This window comes from Triticum dicoccoides, chromosome 1A (genome assembly GCF_002162155.2).
Source record: "Triticum dicoccoides isolate Atlit2015 ecotype Zavitan chromosome 1A, WEW_v2.0, whole genome shotgun sequence".
NCBI classification, from domain to species: domain Eukaryota; kingdom Viridiplantae; phylum Streptophyta; class Magnoliopsida; order Poales; family Poaceae; genus Triticum; species Triticum dicoccoides.
Genome location: NC_041380.1, coordinates 603,529,227 through 603,541,928, shown reverse-complemented (window position 1 = coordinate 603,541,928; position 12,702 = coordinate 603,529,227). Strand labels below are relative to the sequence as shown.

Sequence of the window (12,702 nt, the reverse complement as noted above, 5' to 3'; positions counted from 1 at the left end):
AATTTGGGATCCAAGCATCTTCCCAAATGTCAATATTTTGTCCATTTCCAACTCGCCATATATAACCATGTTTTAGAGAGTTTACTCCCGCCATAATACTTTGCCAAGTGAAGGAGGAGCCTTTTTTTAAAGTTGCATTCACCAAATCACCGTCAGGGAAATACTTAGCTCTCAATATAGTAGCACATAAGGAATCCGGATTATCTAGAAGACGCCACGCTTGTTTAGCTAACAATGCTAAATTGAAACAATGTATATCTCTGAAGCCCATACCTCCTTGATTTTTAGGGACACACATCTTCCACCAGGCCATCCAATGCATCATCTTCTAATTGTCCTCATCACCCCACCAGAAATGCGCCATCGCGTCAATGATTCCTTTGCAAATCTTTTTAGGAATTTTAAAGACGGACATAGCATAGGTGGGGATAGCTTGTACTACAGATTTGAGGAGAATTTCCTTCCCTCCGGCGGATAATAAATTTTCTTTCCAACCACTTATTCTCATAATAATACAGTCTATCAGGAATTGAAAACAATCACTTTTGTCCATACCCACATTGGCAGGCAAACCCAAATATTTGTCATTTAGGGCTTCAGTTAAAATATTCAGAATGGTATAAATTTGCTCCTTGTCTTCAACTTTTGTATTGGGACTAAAAAAGATACTTGATTTTTCAACACTCACCCTCTGCCCCGAAGCGGCACAATAAGAATCCAAAATTGATTTCAACGCCTCAGCATTCATGGCATTAGCTCGCATGAGAATCAAAGAATCATCTGCGAAGAGGAGATTGGAAATTGGTGGTGCATCTCTGCTCACCTTAACTCCAGAAATACTTCCATTTTCCTCCGCGTGCGCCAAAAGGGCAGTCAGACCCTCTGTACATAACAAGAATAAGTAGGGAGATAGGGGATCTCCCTGCCTCAGTCCTCTAGTAGGCTTAAAGCTCTCGGTTTCTTCCGCATTGAAGCGAACCCAGTACTCCACAGTGGATACACATTGCATAATTAAGTTCACCCACTCCTTTTGAAATCCGAGTTTTAACATGATTTCCTTTAAAAAAGGCCACTCTACTCGGTCATATGCTTTGTGCATGTCTAGTTTAATAGCACACAGACCCTCCTTGCCTGCTTTTTTCTTCTTAATAGTATGGAAACACTCATATGCCACTAAAATATTGTCCGTAATCATTCTTCCAGGCACAAAAGCACTCTGAGTGGGGCTAATAATATCTGATAAGATTGTCTTCAGTCGAGCAGCTATCATTTTTTATATAACCTTGTAGACCACATTACATAAACTGATCGGTCTGAACTGAGTTACCTTTTCAGGGGAATTAACCTTTGGGATCATGACAATTGCAGTATCATTCCATCCGGGGGGAATGGTACAAGTATTCACCGCCTGCAGGACCTCGTCAGTCAGGTCATCCCCCAGCATAGACCAAAACCTTTTATAAAAAATAGCATGGAGGCCGTCCGGTCCCGGTGCCTTTAAATCACCAATCTCAAAGAGAGCTTTCCGAACATCGTCAGCCGTATAGGGGGCGAGAAGAGCATTATTCATCTCATCAGTCACTTTCCTTCGAACAAGAGAAAGAACCTCCAGGCTCGGTTGGGTAACTTCAAATGAAAATAAGTTTGAAAAATACCCCTTGATGTGGTCCTTTAAATCAGAATCTTGCAACCAAACACCTGTATCATCCAAAAGCTTTTTAATCTGATTTCTTTTCTTCCTGGCGGTAGCCGCATTGTGGAAGAACGAGGTGTTGCGATCCCCATGTAATAGCCAATTGGCTCGACCGCGTTGTAGCCAGTAAATCTCCTCTTGTTCTAGAAGATTTTCAATAAGGACAAGAATCTCCTTCTGGCGCGCTTGAGAGTTCACACTCATCGGTCCTCTCCGCAGTTTTTCCAATTCTTTTTTTAATTTGTTGATACGCCTTTTTGGACCCTTAAGAGTATCCCGATCCCAGCTATGTAAGTCAGTCTGCACTGCCCGAGTTCGCTCAGCAAGGCACGGCCCAATACCCATCATTTTTGCTTTCTCCCAAGCAATACGTACAATTTCCACAACTGTTTCTTCTTGGAGCCACCGCGCTTCAAATTGTCTTACTCGGTTTGTTGGTCGTTTAAACATATTACCATCAAAATATTCTGTGTCCAGGATTAGAGGACGATGATCGGAATGTACGTGCTCTTCATTTATGACCGCCGCACGAGGAAATTTATTTGCCCATTCCACATTACATACAACACGGTCTAGTCTCTCCCTAATTGCTCCTCTCCTCCAAGTGAAAGGATCCCCAATATATCCCAAATCTTCCAGGCCACAGTCTCCCAAACAATTACGAAATTCTCTCATCATTGTATTTGGTCTTGCATTGCCGCCTTCTTTCTCATGGGAATACATGATTTCGTTAAAATCCCGGATACCCATAAAATCCCGTAAAGCGCCAATCCACAATATCCTCTTTCATAAACATTACATCAATAAAATGCGCACACACATAGTTCAACTCAATTTTATTCTCTTTCTGATAAAATAATACAAGCCCACCGGCCTTCCCATCACTTTCATCTAGAAACATAAGATCAAAACCTAACTTACAGCGTAGCTCGCCAGCTTTTATTTTATTTAGATGCGACTCAGAAAGAAAAATGACATCCGCACGAACTCGCCCTTGGAGCTCCAAAAGCTCCTGAACCGCCGTGGGCGAAAGCATCCCACGACAGTTCCAACCAATAGTTTTCATATTTCCCGGCGGTCCTCCGAACCGGAGGCCGCCAATGCGATGTTCTCTTCCTTTTCCTTCCCATCTCCTACAGACTCCCTCCTCTTTTCCACATAGTCCTCCTCTCTTCCCTCCATCTCCTTAGCAACATGCGTAACAGACCCATCAGCCCCCCTGATAGCTTCTACGCGGCTAACACATGCGCGCTTACAAGAGATGTTGAGGTCATTGTACAGCATAAATTCTACACTATCATTACTCACATTCTCAAAAGAAAAAACTAGGTCACTGCTAGTAGCCTGCATTTCATAAAGACCTCTTCTTTTGCTTCCTGAAGCCCCTGCAGCAGTCTGTTTCCCTTGAACACTATTCCCTCTTCCCTGTGCCTCTTCTCTGTTCAGACGCAGCCATTTCTTCTTATCATGCTTCACTTGCTTCCCCTGCAACTTCTTCCCCTCACCAACACCAGCAGTAAATTTGAAATGACTAGCAAAAGCAGAGGACGAAGAAAAAATCTCAGCATGATGTTTACTAGGCAGCACCCTATCAGTTCCATTCTCTCCTTCCACTTCACCCATCACCATCTGCATGTCACCATATCTAGGTGAGTACCCAGCCACAGCCAAGTTGGCCAAAGCAACAGCAGCCCCGAGCAGGCCCCTAACGCCCTCCTGGCTAGGAGGAACCTGCCGAGGACTAGTAGGAAGAAACAAGGATCCTAGGACAGCCATGTTGATGAAGATGCTGCCCCCAGGACCCGCATCTGGTAGCTCGCCCGGAGTTGCAGAGGTGGCCGCTGGCAGCAGAGGTCCATGGCCCTCCTGGCCAAGACTGATGTGCAGGCCCTCCTTCCTGAGGGGCATGATCTCCCGGCCCGCCTGGCCGAGAAAGGCAGCGTGCACTGCGGCTGAAGAAGATCCCAGCGCCTGGCCCTCCTGGCCAGAACGGATGTTGTTGGGGGCGATAACACCAAGCCCCACGACCTGGCCCACCTGGCCAGGCGGTGGAACGGTCTGGGTAGCACTCAGCTCCCCTCCATGGACGACAACAGCAGCATGTGCAGTTGGCGTGATGTCCGCTGCTCTTCGTGGCACGGTAGTTCCCTTTTCAGAAACCACCAAGTCGCGAACAGCCGAAGCCACCTCGCCAACAACTCCCTCCCAAGCTTTTGGAGGCCTCCCAAAAACTAGGGATCGCTGTGTTGAGCCTTGCTCCTTCCAATATGCATCAACATGTAGATCATAGGAATAGATACATTTTCTGTTTTCCTTTGGTATACGACGGAACCTCTCCGAATTATGTCCTACTAACCCACAACACTCGCAGTACCTAGGTAACTTCTCATATCTAACCTCAAACTCTGATTCTTTTGAGCTACCCAAAGGAGTGAAAGCTACTGTACTTCTAAGAGTTCATGCAACATAATTTCCACTCGCACTCGTAAGTATTTATCAACTATCATCTTATTGCGATGGGACACAGTGATGACCTCACCAAGTTGCTCCCCTAATGTCCGCCCTATAGCCTCCGTTTTAAGCTCGAACGGTAGGCCACGAACCTGAGCCCAAATGGGCATGATGCCGAGGTCGACGTCTGCCGGGTTCCCCTTTCCGTCGAAGGAGGCGAAGATGACGCCATCCCTCTTGAAGTGCCATGGCTGTGCTCTTAGCACCAACCGCTTATCGCCTTCAATGGAGAAGTTGACAATGAACCTCCCGTCGACGCTGTCCACCTCCTGGGCGGTGGCAGAGCCTTGCAACCGCCATGCCGCTGTACGGAGCTCCTCCACAATGGTCCTGGGATTGACTTGGAATGGCGACAGGAGTCGCCCCACCACCAGGCAGCCAGACACGGCTTTGTGAGCAGCGTCCATATCGATGATGAGGGGCTAGACTTCCCCCCGGAGCCGATGAGGAGTGGACCTTCCTTTCCCCAGCATAGGCGGGGGAGCAGAGGGCAGAGAGCCGCCACTCCCAATCACCGCCACCGGCGACTGCAACCGCACCAACCGAGAGGTGCTCCCCTCCTCCATTGACCTCTTTCCCTTCTCCCCCTCCGCTCTCTTCCCTAAAGCCACCTCCTGGAGCTTGGATGGACTGGCCATGGTGGAAGGCACTGACGACCACAGGACAAGAAGGGAAGGAAAGGATTGAACGATGGAAGGAACTACAGCCCTGGAGAAGAAATAGACAGGCCTCTCCCCTGATTCCTCCACTAAATCCTCAACCTCCAAATGCGAAATCAATCCCTCATCAATAGAATTAAAAACCAGATCTAAACGCTTCCCCCCTCCCATGGCTGAAATCTCGTCCGGTCCCCCTTCCTTAACTGCAAGAACATGACCCTGAGATCCCTCCTTTCCTTGAGGATAAGCCGAATCCCTCTCACCCGATGGGATCTCCCCTGAAAACTCGCCCAGAACAGTACTCATTTGCCCCGAAAATTTCTCTAGGAACTCACCTGCTCTTTTCTTCATCTGCATCAGACTACGTTTCTGACCCCGCGAAGAATGAACAATCTTCAGCGCTCTCTCTCTCAAAACGCTCCTCTCTTGGGCTCCGAAGAGACTCACTCCCCTCTTCCTCTCCGGCCCCGGCCGAAGATTCATCGTGGTCGGCGCCTCCGCTCCGCCGCCCAGGGGGCGCTCGTCCAGACGGACACTTTTTTTCTCTCTCTACCGTGGCGCTCCTAGTTAGAATGAGGAGCAGACAAAACGTGCAAGATACAAACTTCCAATCCAAGAAAAAAAGAAGAGAAAGAGATAATAACGGGAGAAGAAATAAGAGGGCAGGAGCGTCTTTTCCGTCCCCCGTCCCCCTTCTTCCTTGCGAGCACAGCCCGCAAGTAAAAAAGTAGGGTTTTCTTCCGCCGCTCCCCCCAATCCACCCATCCATCCATCGATCCCCATCCGCCGCCGCCGCCGCCGCATTCCAGCTCCCACCCCCACCCCGACCCCCGGTCTAGACCCCGCGCGCCGCGCCGATGGGGCGCAAGAAGAACGTCGCCATCGACGACGACGAGTACTCCCTGCCGCAGGACGACGAGGCCGCGCCGCCGCCCCCCGCGGAGAAGGAGAAGCCGCCGCCCAAGAAGGGCGGCAAGAAGGGCAAGAAGGGCGGCAAGTCCGCCGCGCACGACGACGACGACGACTACGAGCCCGCCGCCCCGCCTCCCCCGCCGGCGGGGGAGGACGACGAGCCGATCAACGTCGTCTTCACCGGCAAGAAGAAGAAGAAGAAGGGCGGCGGCGGGATGAGCGCCTTCGACGCCCTCGCGGCCGCCGAGGATCCGGACCAGGACGAGGACGAGGCCCCCGCCTCCACCGCCGCATCCGAGCTCGAGGCCGGTAGGTCTGAGGCCAGCGGCGATCTCGACGACGTCGACCTCGATTTCGACTTCAGCAAGTCCAAGAAGAAAAAGAAGAAGGGCAAGGCAGCTCGCCCGTCCGCCGAGGAGGACGAGGAGGAGGCTGCTGCCGCGGCGGCGCCGCCCCCAGCTGCTGCCGAGGAAGAGGAGGAGCAGGAGGCTGCGGCCATGGCCGCCAAGAAGCCCCAGAAGAAGAAGAAAAAGAAGGGCGGGTTTACCGTGGACGATGAGGACATCGACAAGCTCCTGGCCGAGATGGAGGATCCTCCCCAACCCACAAAGGAGGCTGAGCCGGAGGAGGCTAAAGGTGGGGATTCTCTGGCTGCCCCTGATGCCGATGATGCCGGCGGAAAGAAATCGAAGAAGAAGAAAAAGAAGGGAGGGTTTACTGTCGATGATGAGGACATTGACAAGCTCCTTGCAGAGATTGAGGACCGGCCTGCTGCCGCTGAGGAGCCTGAGCCCAAGGCAGCCAAGGCAGAGGATACTGTGCCTGCTGCTGCTGCTGCTGCTGCGACCAGTGTGGATGATGCTGAAGGGAAGAAATCGAAGAAGAAAAAGAAGAAGAGTGGAAGGACAGCACAGGAAGAGGAGGATCTGGACAAGCTTCTTGCTGAGCTCGGTGAAGGACCGACACCGGCACCGGAGAAGGAGAAACCATCCCAGGCACTGCCTTCCGCTTCAGCAGTGAAGGAGGACGCTGAAACTGTGGAGGATGGTAATGCAGAGCAGAAGGCCGGGGAGGGAGAAGTAGAGTCCGCTGCTGCCAAGAAGAAAAAGAAGAAGAAAGAAAAAGAGAAGGAGAAGAAGGCAGCAGCAAAGGGGACAGATGCTAAGAAGGAGGAGGAAAAGGAGCCAGAGGCGCCTAAAGGGAAGGTTGACATGAAGAAGCTCCCAAAGCATGTCCGGGAGATGCAGGAGGCTATTGCGAAGAGGCAGGAAGCGGAGGAGCGGAGGAAGAAAGAGGAGGAAGAACGTTTGAGGAAAGAGGAAGAGGAGCGTTTGAGGAAAGAGGAGGAGGAGAAGAAGGCAGAGGAAGCAAAGAGGAGGAAGAAGGAGAGGGAGAAGGAGAAGCTGCTCAAGAAGAAGCAGGAGGGTAAGCTTTTGACAGGGAAGCAGAAGGAGGAGGCAAAGCGGTTAGAAGCCATGAGAAGACAATTCCTTGGTGAGAGTGAAGTTCCAGTAGCTGATGGGGCTGCCCCTGAGATTAAGAAGAGGCCAAAGTATGATAGCAAGAAGAAAAAAGCTCAAACAAAGGCTTCAGAGGCTCAGAAGGCAGCTGAAGAACAACAGCAAGAGGTAAATGAAGCCAACATTGACGAGGAAGAATATGTCATAGTGGACCAGGAATCTCAGTCTCAGGTGGCAGAATCTGAGACAAAAACAGAACCCGACCAAGAGGTGGAAGAGGCAAAACAAGAAGAGGAGGAGGAAGATGAAGATGACTGGGATGCAAAGAGCTGGGACGATATCGATGTGGGTTTGTCGAAGACAAGTGCTTTCGAGGAGGAAGAGGAGAAGGAGGACAAGCCTGTTGCCACGAAGCAGGAAATTTCTAAACCGCAACCTGCAGTGCCTGCTGTAAAAAATGTTGCTCCGCCTGTTGACAACTCTAAAAAGAGTGAAACTGAAAATGTGCGTGCCAACAATGGAGTTGCTAAAAAGAAAGGGAAGAAAGGATCTTCTAAAGATGACGATGCTGACAATGCTAGCGACCTCCGTTCACCAATCTGTTGCATCCTTGGTCATGTCGATACTGGAAAGACAAAGCTGCTGGACTGTATTAGACGAACTAATGTGCAAGAAGGAGAAGCTGGCGGTATTACTCAACAGATTGGAGCTACATACTTCCCAACTGAGAATATTAGAGAGAGAACAAGGGAATTGAAGGCTGATGCTACTCTCAAGGTTCCAGGCCTGCTTGTTATTGATACTCCTGGTCACGAGTCCTTCAGTAATCTGCGTTCTAGAGGTTCAAGTTTGTGCGACATTGCTATTTTGGTTGTCGACATTATGCATGGGCTTGAACCCCAGACAATCGAATCCCTGAATCTCTTGAAAAGTCGAGATGCAGTATTTATCGTTGCTTTGAACAAGGTACTATTCTTTGGATTTTTGTCCCTTTGACCTTCGGCTTCTTTACCGTTCTGCCATTTACTTGTTTGTTTCTTATCACTGTGTGAAGGTTGATCGTCTTTATGGTTGGAAGACCTGCCCCAATGCTCCTATCGGGAAAGCCTTGAGACAACAAAATGATGACGTCAAGTTGGAGTTCAATACGAGGCTTACTGATGTATGTGGACATTATTGCTTCCTACTTTTTTTATATTATGGAAAGAACTACTAGTTGGTGTTGTTCTGATCACATGTATGTGCTTTGTCCAACAGATTGTGACACAATTCAAGATGCAAGGTGTGAACACTGCTTTGTACTACAAGAACAAAGAGATGGAAGATACATTTAACATTGTGCCTACCAGTGCAGTAAGGCATGGTCAACCATTAATCTTATTGGTTCATTCATTCAGATATCTGGCAGCAAGTAAGATATTACTAGCATCTTTTCCTTAACACATAATGCACTTCTCCCTGCAGTGGTGAAGGCATTCCTGATCTGCTTCTACTATTGGTGCAATGGGCACAAAAGACGATGGAAGAAAAGCTTACTTTTGTTGATGAAGTCCAGGTACTGTGCATATATGAGTTTACTAGTCATCACTGTAGAAGAATGCACTTGTATGATCTTATCTTATTCTGTTTAAGTGTACTGTGCATAAATATGCTTGCCGTTGTAGAAGAATGCAGTCTTATGATCTTATCTTCTTGTGTGTCAGTGTACTGTCCTGGAAGTCAAGGTCATCGAAGGTCATGGCACTACAGTTGATGTTGTGCTGGTCAATGGTATGCTCCATGAAGGAGATCAAATAGTCGTGTGTGGTATGCAGGTAAGAATCACCTTTTTGTGTAATTGTAATTGCTGCAGCTAATACATCACCAGCACATGAAGATTCATTATGTTCTCGTTATATATCTATTTAGGGACCCATTGTGACAACCATCAGAGCTTTGTTAACACCACACCCGATGAAGGAGCTTCGAGTCAAGGTGTGTGGCTCATTATACTGTGCCTTTGTTTAATTTATTATTTTAGATCCAATATATTGCTGTTCAACTAGGCTGCCACCTTGAAGATTCATTCTCTTTTGGTGCTTTGATGACTGGGGACCTATTGATTGTTTTGATTAAAACATTTACATACTGGGAGGTTTATATTAAGCATACTTTGTTCAAAAGATTTATGTTCTCATGTCATTTTTGTGCCTACCTCAATTAGTAAATTAATGTCATGCTAACTCTACCAAGAAAGCTTAAGGGCATGTTTGGTTTGCAGCCATACTTTGCCAAATGTTAGGCATACACGTGCGGTGAGTGTTTGGATGCAGTCACAGGTGGCATGCCACACTTTCTTAGTCAGTCACCCCACTAGTCATTGACTCAGTTTCCAGCCAACTTTTGCCACAAGTGTGCTGACCAATTTGTCCGAGGGCAACCAAACATATCCTAAATACTTTCCACCTGCCACCTTCTCTTTCTTCGCTAAGTTTGTTTTGTGTTGAGTTTTGTCACTTCAATCAATGCCATTCACCAGCATGAATTTTCCCTTCTTTATATTAATGTATTTCAGTGGAAGGTAGTAGTTATATCTGTATTTCTTCATCTTAGGCACCACCATGCTTACGCCTTACGAAGACACTTAAACCCTTGCATATTATGATCCATTGCTTTCTTTTGCACTAAGATGATTTGAGCCTTTGGTTTACCTTTTAAGTTTTATAGTTGACTAATTCATTGAAACACAAAATTTCAGGGCACCTACCTTCACCATAAGAAGATCAGAGCTGCACAAGGAATTAAAATATCAGCTCAGGTGGGTTCATTAAATTTTAGGCACTTCAGAGTGTAAGTATCAGCACACTTCGGAAAAATAACGAGTGTTCTCTGTCAGGGTCTCGAACATGCAATTGCTGGGACTGCTCTATATGCTGTACGACCTGATGCAGATATAGAGGACCTGAAGGATGCTGTAATGGAAGAGATGTCAAGGGTTAGGAACCGGATCGATAAAAGTGGCGAGGGTGTCTATGTGCAAGCGTCTACGCTTGGGTCATTGGAAGCTCTGACTGAGTTCTTGAAGAGCCCTGCTGTGAATATCCCCTTCTGTGATTTCAGCATAGGCCCAGTGCACAAGAAAGATGTTATGAAGGCCAGTGTTATGCTTGAGAGGAAGAAGGAATATGCAACTATCTTGGCGTTTGATGTCAAAGTGATGCCTGATGCCCGTGATCTTGCAGAAGAGTCTGGCGTGAAGATCTTTGTGGCAGATATAATATACCACCTTTTTGACCAATTCACAGCATACATTAAGAACATAAGGGAAGAGAAGAAGAAGGACAGCGCCGAAGAAGCTGTTTTCCCTTGTGTTCTTAAGATCATGCCGAACTGTGTCTTCAACAAGAAGGATCCAATTGTTTTGGGTGTCGATATCCTTGAAGGAATAGCCAAGGTATTTTGTCTGATCAGTGAAAATTTATATTTTCTCAACCCTTTTTTACTTGATTGGTTAGCTGAGAAGTTATCATTCTAGAATACCCAGTAGCTCTTATTTGGCCTGAACAAATGCCAGTAGGCTCACCATCTAGAAATTAGAAACTGTCATATGTGCCTGTAGACATGAATGTTATGTTTTCCCCTGTGCTATGTTTTCTCATACATCATGGTATTTATGGTCTTTGATCTCCTTCTCAAGCTATTTTTCTAGAATATACTCAGTAGTTAAGAACAAATACCTCATAACCTTAGAAAGTGGAAAGTTAGCTAAAAAAAGGTGGAAACTATCATATATGTATGCGAATTTAATGTCCGAAACACTTGAATGTTATCATGGAGCGGTCTTTGTCAAGATATGTATTCCATTTCTCATTTCCCCCTGTCATGTAGGTGGGAACGCCTCTGTGCATACCCTCGAAAGAATTTATCGATATTGGGAAGATTGCCTCCATTGAAATTAATCACAAGCAAGTTGATACAGCCACAAAAGGGCAAAAGGTGGCAATAAAGGTCGGCATTACCCCGTGATACTCTGTTCTGTCTATGCTTGTTAGATTTATCAGGTTCTGTCTGACATATTGTTGTTTCCTGGGTGGTGGCCAGATCATTGGGAGCAACTCTGATGAGCAGCAGAAGAGCTTTGGCAGGCACTTTGAGATGGAAGACGAGCTTGTGAGCCACATAACAAGGCGGTCCATCGACCTTCTTAAGGAGAACTACAGGGCAAGTCCAGCGTTTCTTTCTTGTTTGTGTCCATGTGCATTGGTTTACCTTACCCTCCTGGTTCTTCTAGTTCAGCACCACCAGTTAGTGATTTTTTGTTGACTGTCCTGACTAACAGGATGACTTGACGATGGACGACTGGAAACTTGTGATGAAGCTGAAGAAGATACTGAGCATTCCATGAGTCTGTTGACAAAGGCAAGCCGGCGTGACCCCGTCAGCGAAGAGCCCCCCGAGGCCACCTCACCTCGTGGTCGCGGGTCGGCATGACAGAGAGAGTGCGTGCATAAATTGACGAGGGCGGTAAATTCCTTTTGTTGCGCCATTCAGACACAAACACGGTGTTTCAGTTTTGATGATGATGATGATACGGTCGGTCGGTCGGAGAGATGATGCGCCTAACTTTATTACAAGTAATAACAGCAGATTTACCTACTTTTGGGAGGGAGTGGCGCTTTTGTTTGGTTTTGATTGATGGCGTTTTGTTGCACTGTGTTAACCTGATGAAGAAGCTGGCGTTGTTTGCTGAGGATATAGCTGTTGAGCTTTTGTTTTGGTGTGATTGAGGCTAGGCATATTCCCGCACTTGGACTGGTTATTAGAATAATTTCAAACAAGGTGGCATAAAGATGCAGGGCATTGAAAATACAACATTTTTTGTCAGGTCAACACACATGGCAAAACAATGCGCGTGATATTCTTGTCTGAAGAAACTTGACAGGCTTTCTATCTAGGCAAACATCAGGCAAGCTGAGTAAATTGCAAAAAACCATCATATTTGTGGACCCTAAATAAAAAATCAAACGAACACCATGTTCAGCTTGTTTGGTTCCACGGGATCCCCGTCCAAAACCGGGGCGTACAGCCCACGGGGCAAGTCAGCCCGTGAAAAACTACGGGAGCCGTTTCCACGGCGCCGTTTTCCACAGCAAACCCCCCCTATTTGACGCCTGCGTGCGCCAAAGTGCTGAAGCGCACGCGGGTGGGCCGGGCCAGTTCGCGGCAGAGCGTGTTGCCCGTTCGTTTTTCCTTCGTTTTCTTCTGCTTGCTTTTTCTTTTCGGTTTTTTCTTTCTATTTCTTCTACGTTATTTTTGTTTTTTCTTTCTAGTTTTCTCTTTCTCTTTCTCTTTTACATTAAGGAGGAAATGTTGCGGCATGCATTTTTTCATTAATAATAATTTAATGGACAGGTCTAGGGAGCGGCCGGCTGCTCCCTAGCGCTTCGGAGCAGCCGGCCGGAAAAGGAAATTTCTTGTCCCTAGTCTC

General features: G+C 47.4%; 1 protein-coding gene across 1 annotated transcript; it reads left to right on the top strand.

Moving 5' to 3' along the window:
- The first annotated feature begins 5,586 nt into the window (after nucleotides 1-5,586).
- LOC119295013 (eukaryotic translation initiation factor 5B-like) lies at nucleotides 5,587-11,967 on the top strand. The gene is made up of 11 exons (XM_037573334.1): nucleotides 5,587-8,201; nucleotides 8,290-8,397; nucleotides 8,493-8,593; nucleotides 8,700-8,790; nucleotides 8,939-9,049; nucleotides 9,144-9,209; nucleotides 9,973-10,032; nucleotides 10,111-10,668; nucleotides 11,103-11,222; nucleotides 11,316-11,435; nucleotides 11,554-11,967. The coding sequence occupies exons 1-11, from the start codon at nucleotides 5,721-5,723 to the stop codon at nucleotides 11,617-11,619; spliced, it is 3,882 nt and encodes a 1,293-aa protein (XP_037429231.1). The 5' UTR covers nucleotides 5,587-5,720; the 3' UTR covers nucleotides 11,620-11,967.
- The last annotated feature ends 735 nt before the right edge of the window (nucleotides 11,968-12,702 follow it).

Excerpts from the sequence above, each read along its gene's own strand:
- LOC119295013 (XM_037573334.1), top strand. The coding sequence starts at position 5,721 with ATGGGGCGCAAGAAGAACGTCGCCATCGACGACGACGAGTACTCCCTG. Across the intron at positions 8,202-8,289 it reads TTATCGTTGCTTTGAACAAG|GTTGATCGTCTTTATGGTTG; the intron begins GTACTATTCTTT and ends CACTGTGTGAAG. Across the intron at positions 8,398-8,492 it reads TCAATACGAGGCTTACTGAT|ATTGTGACACAATTCAAGAT; the intron begins GTATGTGGACAT and ends TTTGTCCAACAG.